At 36.7% G+C, this 19,770-nt stretch overlaps 1 protein-coding gene across 6 annotated transcripts in view; it reads right to left on the reverse strand.

Moving 5' to 3' along the window:
* The window catches only part of EYA1 (EYA transcriptional coactivator and phosphatase 1), a 333,818-nt gene that overhangs the window by 302,137 nt on the left and 11,911 nt on the right, over positions 1-19,770 (reverse strand). For 3 of the 6 annotated variants that reach the window (XM_071207853.1, XM_071207852.1, XM_071207851.1), the window contains exon 2: positions 19,475-19,579. The exons of the other annotated variants lie outside the window; for them this stretch is intronic. In XM_071207853.1, the coding sequence (XP_071063954.1) occupies positions 19,475-19,516 (42 nt within the window). In that variant the 5' untranslated portion in view covers positions 19,517-19,579. The remainder of the gene's footprint in view (positions 1-19,474; positions 19,580-19,770) is intronic. 6 annotated transcript variants of the gene reach the window in all.

The following is a 19,770-nucleotide window of genomic DNA, read 5'->3' on the forward strand; positions in this document are numbered from 1 at the left end:
TGTCTTTTGCACTTAAACAAAAGATCAATCTTCTTTTATGTGAAAATCTTATAAAGAAAAGGCATTCAGTCCTCACTAATGTTCTATTCTCAAATATTCATCAATATCAAGGCCTCGGTCAACTGCCACTTATTCCTCCCACTTTTCTTCTGTTCCAAAGACTATTTCCCCAATTTATTAAAGAGCTGATATTGTTTTACTCTTTCAGTAGCTAAATAAAAATCCTGAAGATGATATAAATGTGAAGAGACAAGAATATTTTCACTCTGTCACACCTAGGGATAATGCAAATGGAGAGCTTACCTCACCTTCCACTAGAACAATAGGTCTCCAAATGGTTTTATTCTAGTTACCATGTACTTGGCTTTTCAAGGAAGGCAAATCATATGGAGAATGTACAAAGATTAAAGATGAAATTAGAGAAATAAGGCTGACAGCTTCTGCAATAAGAATGCAGAGTACCAATCAAACCAAATAAAAAACTAGCAGACAAACCAGAAGACAAATCAAAGGAATGAAAATGACAATTTCTTCTTCTTTCCAATTAATTCAGTATATATTTCTCAAATTAAAACAATGACCAGCTGCCAGCAACAGGATTGGCATCCTTTTGGCCACATCAGTACATAAATTATTTTGGCATCAACTAACACACAGAACTTTTAAATTACAAGTATTATTTAATTTTTCTCTAACTAATGCTAAATAAGTCCATATTTGCACACTAGGCAACATGGAATGTATTGTGTAAAAAGCATATCCCATTTCTATCTTAATGCACATTTGTTTGCTTACCAATTTCTACTTTCAAATCCATTTTCTTCGCTAAAAACGCAAAAGACAGTTATTTTTTTTTCTGTGACAATAAATATTTATCTCCAGTATACAGAAGGAATTCCTTCAAAATGCCTTTGATCTGGTCGTCTGACTTGGTAGTCAAAAACATTTGTTACACCTGGATGGTCCTGTGCTCTAACGTGATCGTTTACATGAAATGAAATGGCCTTAAAATCTACTCATTTTTTTAAATTGACAAATACATACCTAATGTTTCTAGTAAACTAATTGAGTTTTATATAAACTATTTTAAACTTTAACCTCCTGGGTTTTTTTCAAATAAAATTAAGATGAAAATATAACATTTTTAGATGACAATAAATCAAAGCAATTAATCTCTTTTTTTAAATACTAAGAAAAAAACTCAGGTATAGATGATGAAAATTCAGGCATGTTGATGAAAATATATCCCCTCCAAGATTTTTTAAACGGTATAATAATTTTGATTTTGCCAGCAATCTAGTTTCAGTAAATAAACTTCTGCTCTATACCTTGGAACTTTATTCTCAGTCTGGTTGCCTTCCTGATTACTAAGTCTTTCTAAATTAGAGTAAGCAATTTCTCTTTGTTTTACCTAATATTTGAAAATGGCAAAAAAATCCCCTGGGTCACTGAAAATTATCCTTTCATTCCAGCCGCCTGTTTCAAGTGAGTCAAAACATTCCAGACTTCAAAAGGAGGCTCTGCCTTCTTAGGCCATTTTGGTGTCCCTCTATGGCTGGCCTAGGAGGGATCGGTTATTTGGATAAATTAATTTCTGGAGCCTGCTGGCCTTCTAGAAGACCTCAATGTCTGACTGCAAATTAGTTCTACTGAACATGAAGAAATCCCTGGACAGGCTAGAAGAAATAAATGGTGATAAAATCTAATACTACAATGTTTGTAATGTGATTTTATTCTGCTCTGTAGCTTGTAAGCACTGTTAATGTTGAATTAAATTTTTTAAATTAAAAAAGGGGGGGGCATGAAAGCAGAAAATCAGATCAGCATCCAAGTCACAGCTGAAAAGGCTAAAAGCCAACTTTAAAATAAAACTTGCAGCAGGAATCTTTTATGAGAACAAACAAAAATGTCCCAGTTTTCCACAGAATCAACTATGTATTTACATTACAGATACAAACCCGTTCCTTGCCGACCCCCGCCTCTGAGGCAGGAAGTCACGCAGTTGAATTTTTGCTGGAGCCAGGGCTGTGAATAAACTGCTAGGCAACTCCAGAATACAGAGTGAGCTGTACAAGTACCTAAGGAGAGCTTATTCTTAAGGAAGAAAAGTCTGCAAGCCAAAACTAACAAACAGGGCCCCTCAAGCGGAACAATGGTCCAGAAAACTCAGCAAAAAGGAAAATAAACTTCATTGGCAGTTTGTTTTTGACTGTTAAGAGCTTAGCTACAACTCTATCAAGATTTTTAAGAAGGTAAGAAATTTCACACATACTGCATTCTCACAGCTGCTTGAGAGTTTATGGTGTGAAAGTATCATCTTGTCTTGCCATGCCTAATCCACTTTATGAGATACTTGTATCTTTTCTTTCCAAAGTAAATAGAACCACACCTCTGAGAAAGAGATAAAGAACACTTCCTCTCCCACCTCCACACCCCCAAGCCAGAGTTCAGCTTGAGTGAGCTGAATCTAGTTCCTCCGCAATTTGTGCTAAATTTTATCAAAGATTTGCAAACAGCTGAGGTCATGAAGATAGCAAGGAAGACTGAGGTGAATTTCTTTCAGATTAAAAAATATATACATGTAAATTAGAATACCTAAGTATGATATCCTCAAGAAGTTTTTAAAAATACACATCATTCTAAAATGTATATGAGGCATTTCCGTTATATTGTCTTTGGAGTTAGTTGCAAATATAATCTGGTTCCCCAATTTCCATGAATCTCAACATTTAAAGTTTTTTTTTTAAATACTGCTCACTAAATTGAACATAAATTTATTATTCTCTAATCCTATATTTGGATCCCATCTTTTTTTTAAAAACTATTTTTTTCTAAATCAAACTAAACCAACATTATTTGGAATTGGAGCAAAGCGAATATATGTAGGGTCTGATGATAATAAATAATGTATGGAAACATCAACAACAAATAATGAGGAAAAATTATTAAAATGGCTGAATATGATGCTTTCAGTCATATCCCAAATTTGTCTTCAATATCAATCACATTTAAGTAATACATAATTAAGACTAATTAAGATTACCGTATTTGTGGATTTTTTTCTAATTTAACTGAAAATACTCATAGACTAATACTTTGAAAATTTTGAAACTACACACGGGAAGTGATTCATGTATATGTAAAGAAACAACAGAAATTAAAAAATAAAACCATTTCAATCAAATTGAAGACTCATCTCTAGAGTCCCTACAGAAATTCATAAAAGTTGAATGCATGGGAAAGCAAGAATCTATAAACCAGAGAAATCAGTGTAGAATTCTCTTACTTCTGTGAAACTTTAAGTCAAGAAATATGGTCTCAAGTATTTTTTAACCATCAAAATCCAAATATACTTCTTTTTTTTTCCCTAACAGCAAAAAAGTTAGGTGAATTGCTTTATAAAGTACAAGGCAGTAGTTTCCAAACTTGACAAACAAAAATTTTTTATGCTTTTGTCTCAAGACAGCCAGATTTTCAAAGATTTTTATTACTTACTCAGCAAGTATTCTATCACATTTAAATCAGATTGGAACTATTAAGCTGAGCTTCTGTTGAAAGGAAAAGGAAAAAACAGAATTATCACCCTGACTTAACTTATTACCAGCTAAAGCTTATAATGTTGATCATAAATCAATTAAGTAATTTGTTAGCTATTAAAAAGAGCTGAGGAACTTCATTACTCTATGTTGGGGCACATAAAGAGCTTGACTTGGCAAGAAATATCAAAAGTAATTACAATTTGTATGTGCTTTGTGTGAACACTTTATGGAAAAATACAGCAAGTTTTCTTCAAAATTACATGCTACAGGAAGCGGCTCTGGCTCAGTCTACTGAGCTCCCGTCTACCATATGGGAGGCCCTGGGTTTGCATCCTGGTAAAGGCAGGCTCATCCGCACCCACGGAGAGCTGATGGCTCGCACCCGCGGAAAGCTGGCGCAGCAAGATGACGCATCAAAGGGCGACAAGCAGACACAGAAGAACATGCAGTGAATGAACACAGAGAGCAGACTGCAAGCAAGCTGCGGGGGGGGGGGGGGGGAGGATGGGGGAATAAAGAAATAATTTTTTAAATCTTTAAAAAAAAATTACATGCTACTCCCAAAAGAACAGCAGAGAGCATTTATGCATCTTACTGTCAAGCACCTCCTTAACATGGAAAAACCAACTGGATCCTCAAAGTCCCACTTCCCTCTTTCATTAAGCACTAAACCATAAATCATGGATTCACTATATCTCAGTGGTGGAAGAGATTTTAGAGGTAATCCAGTTCCGCTTTTTTCCCCATGCAAGAGTCTCCAACAGATTACCACCAAGTAGTAATGAGCTAATGCTGATATGTAATGTGCTTACAACAGTCCGTGCTGTATATTAAAGGCTGAAGAAATGTTTATTCTTAGTAATGGGAGTGAGGTACTCAACATCTCCAAGTCAAAAAGCTAATACTTCCCAAGAAAGGGAGGTATTAACTTTTCCTGTAATTTGTATTGTTTAAGGACTATCACTGGCTCTATGACTTAAAAAAAGATATTTATAGAGAAGTAAGCAACTTTTTTGGCAACTTAAAAGGGCCCTTTGAACAATATCTCAGTCAATTTAATAAGCAATATGTTTTTTCATTTTTTAGCTAAATACATTTATCTTTCTAAAACTTAAATTATAGGGATGGCAGCAGACTTGGCCCAGTGGTTAGGGCGTACGTCTACCACATGGGAGGTCCGCAGTTCAAACTCCAGGCCTCCTTGACCCGTGTGGAGCTGGCCCATGCGCAGTGCTGATGCGCGCAAGGAGTGCCGTGCCACACAGGGGTGTCCCCACGTAGGGGAGCCCCACGCACAAGGAGTGCGCCCTGTAAAGGGAGCTGCCCAGCGTGAAAGAAAGTGCAGCCTGTCCAGGAATGGTGCCACACACACGGAAAGCTGACACAACAAGATGCTGCAACAAAAAAAGAAACAGATTCCCGTGCCGCTGACAACAACAGAAGCAGACAAAGATGACACAGCAAATAGACACAGAGAACAGACAACTTTTATCATATGCCTTTGATATTACACAAGTTTTTCTCATTTTTTAAGAACATTATAAGAATTTTGGGTTTCATTTTCCAAAATATTATCAAATGCTATTCAACTACTGGCATCAGTGGAAGTAAAACCCACTAACCTCAGTCACAATTGCAGAGGATCACATTTGTCCAAAAGAGTGAATGTAAATGTCGAAAGTTCTAATGATCAAAGTAATGAGCAATCACCATATCATCTCATCACACACTTTTGTGAAAAAGCCCAAGTTATTTATTTTGCTACCATTACTAAGGGTTCTGTGAGTTAGACTCCTCACCCATTGTCATAACTATATCACATGTTCACTTAAAATTTTGTTGACTACCATTTTGGTTTAAGAGTGCTGGCTGTCTCCAAATTTGAATTTTAAATGTATAACTAAGATGTATATAAATTTTGATTGAAATAAGTCACTGTATTTTTAAAATTATCCTGAGTCCAACAGAAATAAAAACATTTTTAAAAAGTCAACTGTGAGAAATAATGTGGAATTTGAGCAAACAACTAATTCAGATTTTTTTGGTGAACTTTTAAATAAGTGAACTTTAATAAAAGTCAACTTTATAAATAAATTATTTATAAGGTATTTGGGTTCCATTTCACCAAGAGTGTCTAATTTTGGGAACACAAATAGCTAAACACAGGCATAGCTAACAATTATAAACATTTTTCGGGGTACATCATTTACTCATTCCCACTCAAAATGCTTTTGAACCATTTTTAAAGTTAATTTTTCTAGCTTATCAGGATGAGACCAGGTAATGTATATTTTTAAAGTATTTCATAGGAATTTGGATGGACTAATCACTAATGTAAACACTGAAAATAAATAAAAGTATGTATTTGATCAATTTTTCTTATGCTAAATCAGGTAAGTTAAATCAGATAACTGATCTGCAAAAATCAGTTCTTTTTGTAAATGAAAATTAAATAATCAAGAACCTGGACTTATTTTTTTATCTTTCTAAATAAGACTGGTGTTAATGTTAAAATTTGGATACTCAAAGCATAAAACAGAGATGTCTATACTCAAAAAGAAATATGATGGTCTCATTAAAGAAGGAAATCAGCATATATTATAAACCTTGCCAAAAGACTTTCTACACAATAAAAATTTTAAGAATTTCTAGACGGTCAAATAAATTACAATAAATTTTGGGATCTCTAAAAGGAATCTGACTTTATACATGACTGAAAAAAATAGAAGTACTATTGAATAAATATGTAATTATGCATTTCAACATTTGTACTGCCCAATAGCAATTAGCTCTTACATTCCTTCATACTATGCACACCAAATTTCAAAATGAAAAAAAGAATAAAATAAAATCAACAACCTTTTTAAAAAGCTTTTCTTTTCTCCTTCCCTTTACAAAAAGAAGGAAAAAACTGTTAAACAGAACACAGGAAATTTGTGTGTGTGTGTATGTGTGTTTTAATACTGCCTGGAAGAAAAAACATGCATCTGTTGCTGCTGCTGTTGTTTTTAAGATGTGTTTTATAAACACATGAGGTTTGTATGTATATTGCTATCTTGTTTAATAAAGGTATTCAATATCCCCTTCTGGTCCTAAAGTTTTAAGATACACAGGACTGAACTGTTTTTCCCATCTTAGAAATGAAGACACTGGCTCCAAATTCTCATACTCAGGAAGAAGCGGAGTCAGGGCTCCAACTCTTGTCTCCAAATGCCAGTCATGCTTTTTCCAGAACGCCTACAACCCTCATAGGTATCCATTGGCTTAAACAGATAAGAACATAAGCTTAATTATTGTTTTATCAATGAAGATGGGAGTATAGGTTCATAGAGTAACAGGAATCAACATTTTAAAAAAATAAGAGACTGTGAATAGGATTTATTTTAAAGTTTAAATTTGAGAGAACTCTTGAAGAAATATCAATATCTCTATTACCTGGTACAGTACCTTGGAGGAATTTCTTCAATGAATAATAGTTATTTGTAAAAACCACATGAAATTTTTGGTATGTGATTGCTAATTTATTTTGCAAATTTATCTTCATGTATTGATGCTCACAGGTAAAATTAACTTAGATTATATATTTATATCATAATCCTGTTTTCATAAAGTAAAATTTCATATGTAAAATTAACCCCATGTTTGCTCAAATTATCTGAAGTTTTCAATTAATGGAGTTCTAAGTAATGAGGTTTCATGGCAATGGTGTTTCTTTGTCTGAGCTTAATTTTGGTGCTTGGTTCCGGGGAGCCATGTGGAACTACAACTGTCAGACTAATAGAAGTGCAGATTTCTCTCTGTTTACAAAACCTCTGCTCTGGGAAATTCTATTTCTTCATTCATTCAGTCAACAAAAATATTTTGAGCATCTACAACATGCAAAATATAGAGAGGTGATTGTCCTCTCTTGCTCTCTGCCCTCCAAGAGTTCACAGTCTAGAAGGCAGGCAGACTTGCCAATAAGAATGGTCAAGTCAAGATTGAATAAAGCAGACTTGCCAATAAGAATGGTCAAGTCAAGATTGAATAAAACATACATGAATTAGCAGCTCAAAGCACTCATTGTGTAAAGAAGAAAAGATTCTATTTGAAGGGGGCAAGCAAAGAAAAATAAATCAACATCTGAATCTACCTGGTCTGCAAAAAAGGAGACACAACCCCCAATGTTTGATTGTGTATGAAGTAAAAAATTTAGGAGAAAGAAGACATATTCATTATTACCAGGCTTCACTTCTTCCATTCAAAAAACATTGAAGAACACAATTATTTAGTGCAAAAATAGGTTGAAAGGTACACCGCACTAGTTATCTATTGCTGTGTAACAAATTACCCACAAAATTTGGACCTTAAAAAACATACATTTATTATTGCATACAGTTTTTGAGGAATGGATATCTAAGAGCATTTTAGTTGTGTCACTGGCTCAGGGGCTTTCATAAACTTTACCAGAACTAGAGACTCTCTCTTTCAAAGCATTTGTAAATTTATTTTAAAATCACCACAACCACATTCTGGGAATGGGATAAAAAATATAGAAGTGCTTCTTGATAACCATTCCAAGCACCTTTTAAAATCAACCACAGATACATTCATATGTGATATTACATATAAATAAAATTGTGATATACAGAAAGGTGAGCATCAAAGAATCCTTGTAACAATAATGAGTGTCTACATATATATATGTACTACAGGCTGTACAAATAACAATGTTCACGGACTGAGGGATAAAGAAGGTTGCAAAAGAAAAGACCAGCAGAATTTAGAAAGGTAAGAGCATATCATCTTAGGGTTCCAGTGCAATCCTGACATTGTGGAATTGGGTCATGCAAGTACTGACCACTTGGTGGGTTCTCACAGAGGCTGGACTTCTGCCATGGAGTCCTGCCCACTCCTGGGCAACCACCTTTGTCTTGTGATGCAAAACCCTTTATTAACTTAAATTACTTAGTACAGTGAGAACACTAACAGGATCACACTGTTTCTGTTAGAAACAGTGAGCTGGGAGAGATCTTATACCAAATCCTTCATTTTACAAACGAAGAAAATGAGGTTCTGACAGAAGAAAACAATAGGTCAAATCCAAGATGACCTCACTACCCTAATAGCAACAAAACAGAAACCTTGAAAGGAAAGGGAACAAATGCTAGCAAGAGAACAAAACTGTGACTTGAAGTTACCTCCTCATTTTATCCTCCCATCATCTTTACCAACGCTAACATCAGTCTCTGGCTACCAAAGTGATCTCCTACTGAGCGCCTTATGTCTGTTCCATGTTGTCTGTGGCTGCTTTCTGCAGAGTTGAGTACATACAATAGAGACCTTCTGGCCCATACAGAGTCTAAAATATTTACTACCAGGCCCTTTACAGAAAATGTTTTTCACTTTATTGCTATATTGAGATGTCTTTCTTATTCTAGGTCACACTTCTTGGGATTGTTACCGTCCCTAATAGAGTTGTGAACCAGAAGGTTTTTAAGTATTCTTAAGTACTGTAAAGTTCCTTCAGGGTAGGCTCTAAATCCTACTCTCTCCTGCACCCCCAGAGCTTAGACCAGCACCTGGCAGAGAGTTAATACTCAGTAGGTGTCAGCTATAAAACAGGAGTTGGAAAGCTTGGAAGAGACAGTGTCTACAAAGTGCCTTATGTGTACCAGGCAATCAGTTAATGTCCAAGTCCACCTACTCTGCCTTCTCCTCAACCCAGCCCCAAAGGCCCTGAGAAGACCAGGCTTCCCGTCACCTCTTATATAAGAGAACCTTTGGGTAAATGATAGGGACAGAATCTCCCTTTAGTACCAGGTAAACTTGGAGTAAATGGGCCCATTATTTCTCAGTGCAGACCAGATACCAAAATGATTTTTTTTTAAGATTTATTTATTTCTCTCCCCTTCCCCCCCAACCCTGGTTGTCTGTTCTCTGTGTCTTTTTGCTGAGTGTTCTTTGTCCTCTTCTGTTGTTGTCAGCGGCACAGGAAACTGTGTTTCTTTTTTGTTGTGTCATATTGTTGTGTCAGCTCTCCGTGTGTGCGGTGCCATTCCTGGGCAGGCTGCACTTTCTTTTGCGCTGGGTGGCTCTCCTTATGGGGCGCAGTCCTGTGCATGGGGCTCCCCTATGTGTGGGACACCCCTGTGTGGCACGGCACTCCTTGTGCACATCAGCACTGCGCATGGGCCAGCTCCACACAGGTCAAGGAGGCCCGGGGTTTGAACCGCAGACCTCCCATGTGGTAGACGGACGCCCTATCCATTGGGCCAAGTCCACCGCCCAGAAATGATTTTTAATATAGCTATCAGCACTAACTTTGGGTCTATGTAGAAACTACCCAGAAATGTTCAAGCCCTACATTTTTTGAAGGAAGTTTCCAGTCAAAATAAATAGGAATATGAAGCATAGGAAATTCTCACATTCACCAAGATGAAGGTTCTAAACCACCAAAATCAAAATAGGAAAAAAATGTGCTTACAATAATTTTTCATGTCTTACAGCTATACTGAAATGGCTTTCTTATGCTCATTCACATTCCCGGTGATAGCCATCATCCTTAATGCGAATGTAAACCAGGAAGGCTTTTTTGTTTCTATGTTTGGTAAGTACTGAAGCTGCTCTCCCTCCCATCCCCAAAAAGACAAAATCCCAAAGACTGTGCCTTTTACTCAAAGAGAGCTCCCCACACCATCACTGTTACCTGCTCCCCCATACCCAGTTTTGACCACAGCAGTCCTCTGAGTTCTCAGACCACAGCCCCCTAACAGGGCCAGGCCAGGGTAGTAAGTCTGAATACTCTCCAGCATCAGCCACAAGCAATTTTCATCCTTGTCACACTCCATTTGTTCTATACATATGAGTCAACTGAGCCGTACCAGTTCAGTTAAACGTTTACCGAGTGCTTGGACATTGCTTGATGTGGTGATTGGCCCCAGGAATATAAAAAACTCACTGTCCTGGCTCTAGAGCAATTTTCCTGTCTAGGTTTTCTTCTCTACCTAAAGTATCCACTATGTCCTGTTATAACCTGGGTGCTCAATTGTAACTATCAACGCCAGTCCTTCCCAGGCTCTCAGATCATATTCCAAACCTAGCTCATTCGCCTAGCTTTGATTTTTTCCTGTGCTGCAAATCCAACTTGCCTGTTCAAACAGATATTTTTGCCTAAATCCTTCTAGCGTGGTCTAACCCTCATCTTAACCCTGCGAATGAGTCCATTATATTCACATTAAGTGAAAGTACCTCATCCCCCAATCATATTTACTTTAAATAGCAACTAACAATTTTTAAGCATTAAATAGGAACCTGTCGGCATCTGTAACACCTGGAACACTAGGATGGTTGCTTTTTTAAAAATTATATTGTAGACTTGCAGGTGGTGAGATAATTTTTATCCATGATCAGTTTTTTCTAGAGGTGTTTCTAACTTAAGAATGCACTGGTTATATTGCATTTTTCAGTTCTCAAAGAACTTTTACATCCATGACCCCAGCTGACTGGCAAAATTGTGACTTGAAACAAGAGAAGGCAAGTATTATCATCTCTGTTTTACAGTGGAAGAGACTGATGATGCTGGCAAATTTGTCCCAGGTCATACAATTAGCAAAAGTTAAACAGAGGTCTTCTGACAGCTAAACCAGAAAGAAGTTTCCAAGATACGAGGCTGCTGCCTAATTAACACAGACACACGGTTTTGGTTAGTGTGTGGTGGGTTTTCAACTGCAGGCCTCACAGCTTCATAAGGGAAATAATAGTAATTTATTTTGTAATTCGCTTTTGTTTTTCAAAAAGCTAACAGGCACTTTTCTCATCTTGACAGTATTTCCCTCATGAAATCCGCATAAACTAAAGACATTCAAAGATGCAGCTACGACATGGCTCTTTGATGCTTGTGTTTCAGAGGCATTTACCTCTGGAGCAGGAGAGCCACAGAAATATCAGTGATTCTGTGACTACGGCACTGCTGGGAAAGGATAGGGCCGGGTTCCCTGGAAATGAAGCTTGTCAGGAGGTGAACGGAGGGGTGGCCCGAATTACGGCAGAAACGAAGTGAAGCTACAAAGACCTCCTCCTCCCCTTTCTGTTCTCATGAGGCAAACGGAGGAGTGGACAGACCTCATGAAAAAAACATGAGCTACTTCCTCTTCCAAGATGCGGAAAACACACCAACAGGACATTCCAGCACAAGAAAGCTCGACTTCCTCATTTAATATTTTTACTCAGTGCTGTGTCTACTTCTCATTAAAATGAGAAGTTCCTTCACCTCCGCCCATGGTTCCTTGTCCCATGACAGATTTCCAAAGCCCTGCTTGAGTCAAGCGGTTACATTACAGGAATACTGCACTTTTCATTGTTCAAATAACCAACCATTTTCCCTCCCTCAAGTCTCATGAGCCACCTAAAAAGTGTTAGCTTCACACCTCACAACGCCTGAGAGCACCAAGATGAAGTATGAGCAGGCCTCACTGAAGGGCTTCTCCCAGACACCATCCTTGCTGCCCACTGCTCTGAGCCTTTCTCCAGAGACCCCCCGGAACTCACCGGCTGCTAGGAGCCAAAGGAACCTGCGGGGCACTCTTGTTAGTCTCCTACCTGGCCCACAATCTCTGGGTGGAAAGGTGTAAATGAGAGACATGAAGCTATCGTTAACAAGCAAGCACACACACACACAGGGTGATGAGATGTGGGCATTCATTTCATGGATTCCCCGAATTACAGAGAAAGAACCACTGTGACTTGAGAAAAAATTGTTACAAAGGCAGTGGAAATTCACAGTAGTATACCAATAATTGCACATGGCAAGCACTGAAAACAAGTTTAGTAAACTGGTGTTGTATGCAAAACCCTTGGAAAGCTTTTTTGTTGTTGTTTAAATACTCTCTCTCTAATAAGAAAGCAAAGGGCCTACCTCTATCAGAATAAGCTTAGGGAAGCAAGGGCATTTCGCAAGTATTAAGTCTTACTAGATGTGGTAGACTGAATTACCGTGCCCTAATTTAGAGTTTCTTAGTCCACACCCCTGTGGGTGAGAACCTGCTGTAAGTAGGACCTAATGGAGATGTTATCTGTAGTTAAGGTGTGGTGAACTAAACCAGCTCGGGCCTTAACCCACATTGCTGGAGGCCTTATGAAGAGAAACCCACAGAGAGGAGCTAGTGGCAGGAAGTCTGGGAACAGAAGAGAAAGGAGAGGGCATTGCCATGTGACGGGAAAGCCAAGGAACCTGAAGGACTGTGCCAGCACCAGAATGCTAGTCTTCAGGATGAACAGAAGTCTTATAGATATCTGGCACTTCTTTTAGCCTCAAACCATGAGATAATAAATACCTGTGTTTACTTCAATTTATTGTGTGGTATTTGTGACAGCAACTGAGGCAAACTGAGACACCACAAGAAGCACAATCCAGAATGGGCTATTAGCAGGTATAATTCTGTGAGCTAAGAACTATAGAATGGAAGAAAGTAAAAGAGTTATAGAACAATAAAGCTAGAAAGGACATTAGATCACATGAACTCATCTCCTCAATTTACATATCCAAAAATCGAGGTTCCCAGAGAAGTGGTTAAAGTAAGTTTAATATTAAAAATCATGGATGAACCCGGAAGACATCATGTTGAGTGAAATAAGCCAGACACAAAAAGAAAAATATGGTATAATCTCACTGATTTGAAACTATTAGAATAAGCAAACTCATAGAGTCAGACTCTAGAATATAGGTTACCAGGGGATGGGCTGGGGATAGGGAGTGGGAAGTTAAGGCTTAAAATGTATAGAGTTCCTATTTGGAATGGTGTAAATGTTCTGGTAATGGACAGTGGTGATGGTAACACAACAATGTGAGTGCGATTAACAGCACTGAAATATATATCTGAACACGATTAAAGGGGGAAATGTGGTAACATAACAAAGTTTTTAAAAAAATTCCATGGAACTACACTATCCAAACAGTGAACCCTAAGTTGGACCATGGACCTTAATTAGTAATACAATTATAAAATGGTGCTATCATCAATTGTAACAAATGTTCCACACCAATGCAAAGTGTTGGTGGTGGGGTGGCATATGAAAATCTTCTATTTTATGCATGATTGTTCAGTAAATCCACAACTTATCTAATAAAAAAAAAGTGAAAATGTGCAATGGAATACTACTCAGCAATAAAAAAGAATAAACTACTGATATATGCAACAACACTGATGAATCTCACATATGGAATGCTAAATGAAAGAAGCTAAGTGCAAAGAGAACACCCGGCGTGAAGACTGAATTTATATAAACTTTTGTATAGGCAAAAGTTTAAAGGTGAAAAATATCAGAATGGCAGATGTCTCTGGGTGCAGGTAGGAGGACTAGGGAGGTATTGACTGATAAAGGACATGAGACAACTTTCTGGGAGGTGGGAATGTTCTAATTTGTGATAGAGTGTGGTTTACAAAGGTGCTTCCATTCATCAAAACTGTACTGTTGAAATTTATGCTTTCATTGTAGGTTAAGTTTTATCTAAAAACACTGTAAAAGTAATTCATTGCTGATATAGAGAGTGGGTAGAGTCGAGATGAAACAAGAATGACAGAAAGTTGATAACTGTTAAGGCTGGGTGACAGATACATGGGGTACAACATACTGCTGTGGCAATCTGACTTTGGTTCAGATTTTTTATAAGACAAACTTTGTAAAGGTGATTTATGTTTGTGTTCAGCTCATGTTTGGAAGCGCCCTTTCATTGCTTCAGGTTCCTAGTCAATCCTTTATTTTCCTGAATTACTCTAATGTTTTCATCTATGTTGTAGGTCCTCTTCCAGTCTTGAATCTGTTTCCCGATCTTCCCCAAGGAAAGGGAAACCTAGGAATAGAAGGGAATGTGCCTCAAGGAGCCCATGCAAGTCTCTTCTGAGGGGCTGCTGAGGAAGCTGCTCCAGTTGCAGTTGAGGACGCAGAAGCTCCATTGCTAAGAAAGAGCTTCTCCAATGCCACAATGCCCTTGAGGAATAAATCTCCCTAGTTTTGAACACCTGAGCAAGCCAAATATTCTTCAAGAACAAAACTGCTTCACTTTATGTAACAAAAACAATACTATGGTCATAATCAGATTGCCCATTGAGCATGTCTTTTTGTTACGAGATGCAAAAAAATAACTTATCTTTACATTCTTTACCTACCTATTTATGGCTTTACTCTCATCTTAATTAATTCCTTAATTTTAAAACTTAGAATGTGCATAATATCAGAAGTAATCTTATGGGGCAGTGGATGTGGCTTGATTGATCAGGCTCCCATCTACCATATGGGAGGCCCTGGGTTCGCTTCCCACGGCCTCCTTGTGAAGGCAGGCTCGCCCTTGCCTGCATAGAGCTGTCGGCCCGCACCTGTGGAGAGCTCATGTCCATGGAGAGCTGGTGCAGCAAGATGACGCAACAAAGGGCAACAAGCAGACACAGAAGAATGTGCAGCAAATGGACACAGAGAGCAGACAGCAAGCAAGCATTAGGGGGGTGGGGAATAAATAAAATAAAAATAAATCTTTTAAAAAAAGTAATCTTATGAACAATATTTATTTGCAACTATTTTTCAATTTGTTAGTGATTCTTCAGTACATCAACCTGCATCAATCTCAGTAACAACATTACATAAAAGGTGGTAGTGAGTATTAAGTTATTAGTAAGTTTGTTCTCCATTTCTTTTATATGAACTACATAATATGTTTGTGACATAATAAAATCAAAATATCACAGGCCCATAACAGGAGTTTTTAAAAAAATGAAATGGGTCAAAGGTGATTTTCCTGTTTAGGGTAAAAGCTACACCACAAAGTAATCTTGAAGTGCTTTGGGTGAAGTACCTCACATGATAGCTTAGGAGATCCATAAAATACACTCTGTAATTGCAGAGAGTATGACTGCAAAACTGGCTTGATAGCACTTGACCATTTGTTATTAAAATCCTTATCCATTAGCAGTTATTGCTTATTGTATAACACAAATAGGTCTTGTAAAACACACTGACAAGAACCACAATAGCATTACTAAAGATTACACTTTGGGTTTGTGATGACTCTGTGGTGAAGAAAGCTGAGCTTTGAAACCACAGGTCTAAAAGCCTCCTATCTGATCTGGGAAGTTAGAATGCAAAGTTACATATGGTGCCCCTATGGAAGTTTTCCAATGAAACAACTTTAACTTTCAAAAATGTTTTTTAAAAATTAAAATTCACTGAATTATTTAAGTTTCTAATGTATTTATCTAATTACATCTAATTGGAAAAATTCATGTATGAGCTTGTTGTCTTCCTTACATGAACTGGAGGAAAACTGCAGAACTCTTTCTCTTCTGCTCGCAAGATAAATAAATAAGATTTAACCTAAGAGACCTAAGGTTCTCCTTAATTTAAAGTCCAATCATGAGTTCATCAAATTGTGACACAACCATAAATAAACACACATTTAAAGATCCACCCATGCAAACACATACATTCATAAAACAATATATACATAACTATTCAAAACTTAGACATTAATTTCTAATTTCATGAGACAAATACATGTTTTCTCTGAGGCAAAGGAAAATATAAATCTTAAAATTATGTTATTTATATCAGATTGGCTTTTTCCTCCATGACTCTATTTTTTTATAACTGAAACCTCTAAGAAAATATACAAATTCAGTTTAAGCTGATGAAATAGTGTACTATATAAGTCATAATTTTCAAAATCATTTAAAATCTGAATTTTACCATACACTCCAAGAAAAATTACATGGTTTCTGCTCAAACGCCTCCAAAAAGTAAGAGAGTAGGAAAAACTACCTAATTCATTCTACAAAGCCAACATCACCATCATACCAAATCAAAATAGAGATACGACAAGAAATGAAAACCAAAAACCAGTATCTCTTATGAATATATATACAAAAATCCTCAGCAAAACACTAGCAACCCATGTTAAAAGAATTATATACCATGATCGAGTGGGGTTTATCCCCAGTAGGTAAGGTTGATTTAACATAAGAAAATCAAATTAAGGTAATACACCACATTAACAGAATGAAAGGAAAAAACACACATAATCACCTCAATTAATGCAGAAGCATTTTACAAAATCCAGCACCTGTTGATGATAAAAAACACTTAGAACACTAGGAATAGAAGGAAATTTCCATGACATGATAAAAGGCATACATGAAAAATACACAGCTAACATTCCATACATGATAAAAGGCATACATGAAAAATACACAGCTAATATACTTAATAGTGAAAGACAGGAAGCTTTCCCTCTAAGATCAGGAACAAGATATGTATGCCCACTCTCACCACTGTTATGCAACATTGCACAGGAAGTTCTTGCCCATGCAATTAGGCAAGAAAAAGAAGTAAAAGGCATCCAAATTGGAAAGGAAGAAGTAAAGCTGCCCTTTTTGCAGTTGATATGATCCTACACACACAGAAAATCCTGAAAAATCTATAACAAAGCTCCTAGAGCTAATAAATGAATTGAGCAAAGTGCAGGATACAAGATCAACACCCAAAATCAGCAGTGTTTCCATACACTAGTAATGAACAATCAGAAGAAGAAATCAAGAAAAGATCCCATTTATAATAGCAATAAACAGAATCAAATATCTAGGAATAAATTTAACCAAGGACATAAAGGACTTATACACAGAAAGCACTGCCAAAAGAAATCAAAGAAGGACATTCTGTGTTAAATAAGTGGAAGGATATTCTGTATTAATGGATTGGAAGACTAAATATTATGATGTCAATTCTACTCAAAGAAATTTACAGATTCAACACAATCCCAATCAAATTCCAAAAACCTTCTTTGCAGAAATGGAAAAGCCAATCACCAAATTTATATAGAAGAGTAAGGGACCCCAAATAGCCAAAGCTATCTTGAAAAAGAAGGAAGCTAGAGGACTCATACTTCCTTATCTTCAAACTTGTTACAAAGCCACAGTGACCAAAACAATATGGTACTGGCACAAGGAACAATGGAATCAAATTGAGAGCTCAGGAATCAACCCTGTCATTGATGGTCTCCCAATTTTTTTAAAAGAGGGCAAAGACCACTCAACTGGGAAAGAAGTCTACTCAAAAAAAGGTGCTGGGCAAACTGGAATTCCATTTCCAACAGAAGGAATATGGACCCCTACCTCACACCAATATAAAAATAAACTCAAAATGGATCGAAGACCCATATACAAGATCCAGAACTATAAAAATCTAGAAGAGGAGAAACCATCTTCCTCCAGAGGCTGTTATGGGAATTCAGGGAGCATCCTGAGTCAAGGAAGCATTTTCAGGATCTTATGTTGGGCAATGGTTTCTTAGACTTTACACCCAAAGCACAAGCAACAAAATTAAAAAGAAATCAATGGGACCTCATCAAAATTAAAGAGTTGTATGCATCAGAAGACTTTATCAAGAAAGCAAAGTGGCAACTTACACAATGGGAGAAAATATTTAGAAACCTCTTATCTGATCAGGGTTTAGTACTCAGAATTTATAAAGAAATTCTTCAACTCAACAACAAAAAAGACCAACAACCCAATTTAAAAATTAGAAAAAGACTTGAAGAGACTTCTCTCCAAAGGAGATATACAAATGGCTAAAAAGCACATGAAAAAGTGTTCAACATCATTAGCTATTAGGGAAATGCAAATCAAAACCACAATGATATCACTTCATACCCACTAGAATGACTACTAGTAAAAACTGGAAAATTACAAAAGTATTGGAAAAGATGTAGAGAAATAGGGAAACTCATTCATTGATGGTGGCAATATAAAATGGTGCAGCCACTGTGGAAGACAGACTGGCAGTTCATCATAAAGTTAACTATAGAACTACCATATGACCTGGCAATCCCACTTCTAGGTATATACCCAAAAGAATTGAAAGCTGGAACTCAAACAGATAAAATATTTGCACATAGATGCTCACAGCAGCATTATTTATAATTCCCAAAATATGGAAGCAACCCAATTGTCCATTAACCAATGAATGGATAAAAAAATGTGATATATATACACAATGGAATATTATTCAGTCCTAAAAAAGATAAGAAGTTCTGACACATGTGACAACATGGATGAAGCTTGAAGACATCATGTTGAGTGAGTTAAGTCAGGCACAAAAGGATAAAGATTGTATGATCTCACTGATATGAAATAGAGTCAGAATCTAGAATATAGGTGACCAGGGAACAGATTACCCGTGGGATGAAGCATATTGGGGGAAAAAATGTGCTTTCTTTCATGTGCATGAAAAATAGCACATTCTTCACATGCTTTTTGGCCATATATGTATCTTTGGAGAAATGTCAATTCAAATCTTTGCCCATTTTTAAATTTTGGTTGCTTTTGAGTTGAAGAATTTCTTTATATATTCTGGATACTAAAACTTTATCAGATATGTGGTTTCTAAATATTTTCTCTCACTGGAGAGGTTGTCATTTTATTTTCCTATCATGAAAGTAGGGAAATAGGGAGTTAAGGCTTAAAATATACAGTTTCTGTTTGAGACAATGGAAAAGTTCTGGTAATGGCTGGTGGTGATGACAGCACAACATTGTGAATGTAATTAACAGCACTGAATTATGTATTTGAATGTGTTAAAAAGGGGAAATTTTAGTTTGTATACATGATACTAGAACAAAAATTTTTTAAAAAGAATTCATGGCACTATACAGTGAACCCAAAGTTAAACCATGGAATAGAGATAATAGTACCATTATTAAAATATGCTTTTATCAATTGTAATAAATGTACTACACCAATCCAAGGTATTAATAATAGGCTGGTATATGGGAAGCTGTATCTGATGCATTAAAAAAAAAATCAGTGCATAGCTTTTGAGAAATTTCCAGGCACTCAGGTTACAACAAAAATAGTAATTACAATTTAAAAAGTAATAACTCTTTCCTTAGGACTGACACTCTGTTTACTTACAGACTGTCCATTTATCCCCCGAGGGTCTTCCATTGAAGACATCTTCTGAATTATATATGGGCTATTAGCTACACACTTCTTCAAAGGGTTCCAGGACCCCTGCACCTGTGAAAAACAGTGCACCAAGCAGCCGTATTAATTGTGTGGCATGAAATAAAGAGCTGATCTTTACATCTACAACTTTCCATTTACCAGCAGGTAGACACAAGTCAAGACATCTTCACTGAATGAATTAAAATAAATATTATGGGCTCACTGTTTATCAGAAGTTATATGAGTCAAATGTGGCCACAAAA

Source organism: Dasypus novemcinctus, chromosome 14, assembly GCF_030445035.2.
Source record: "Dasypus novemcinctus isolate mDasNov1 chromosome 14, mDasNov1.1.hap2, whole genome shotgun sequence".
NCBI lineage: Eukaryota > Metazoa > Chordata > Mammalia > Cingulata > Dasypodidae > Dasypus > Dasypus novemcinctus.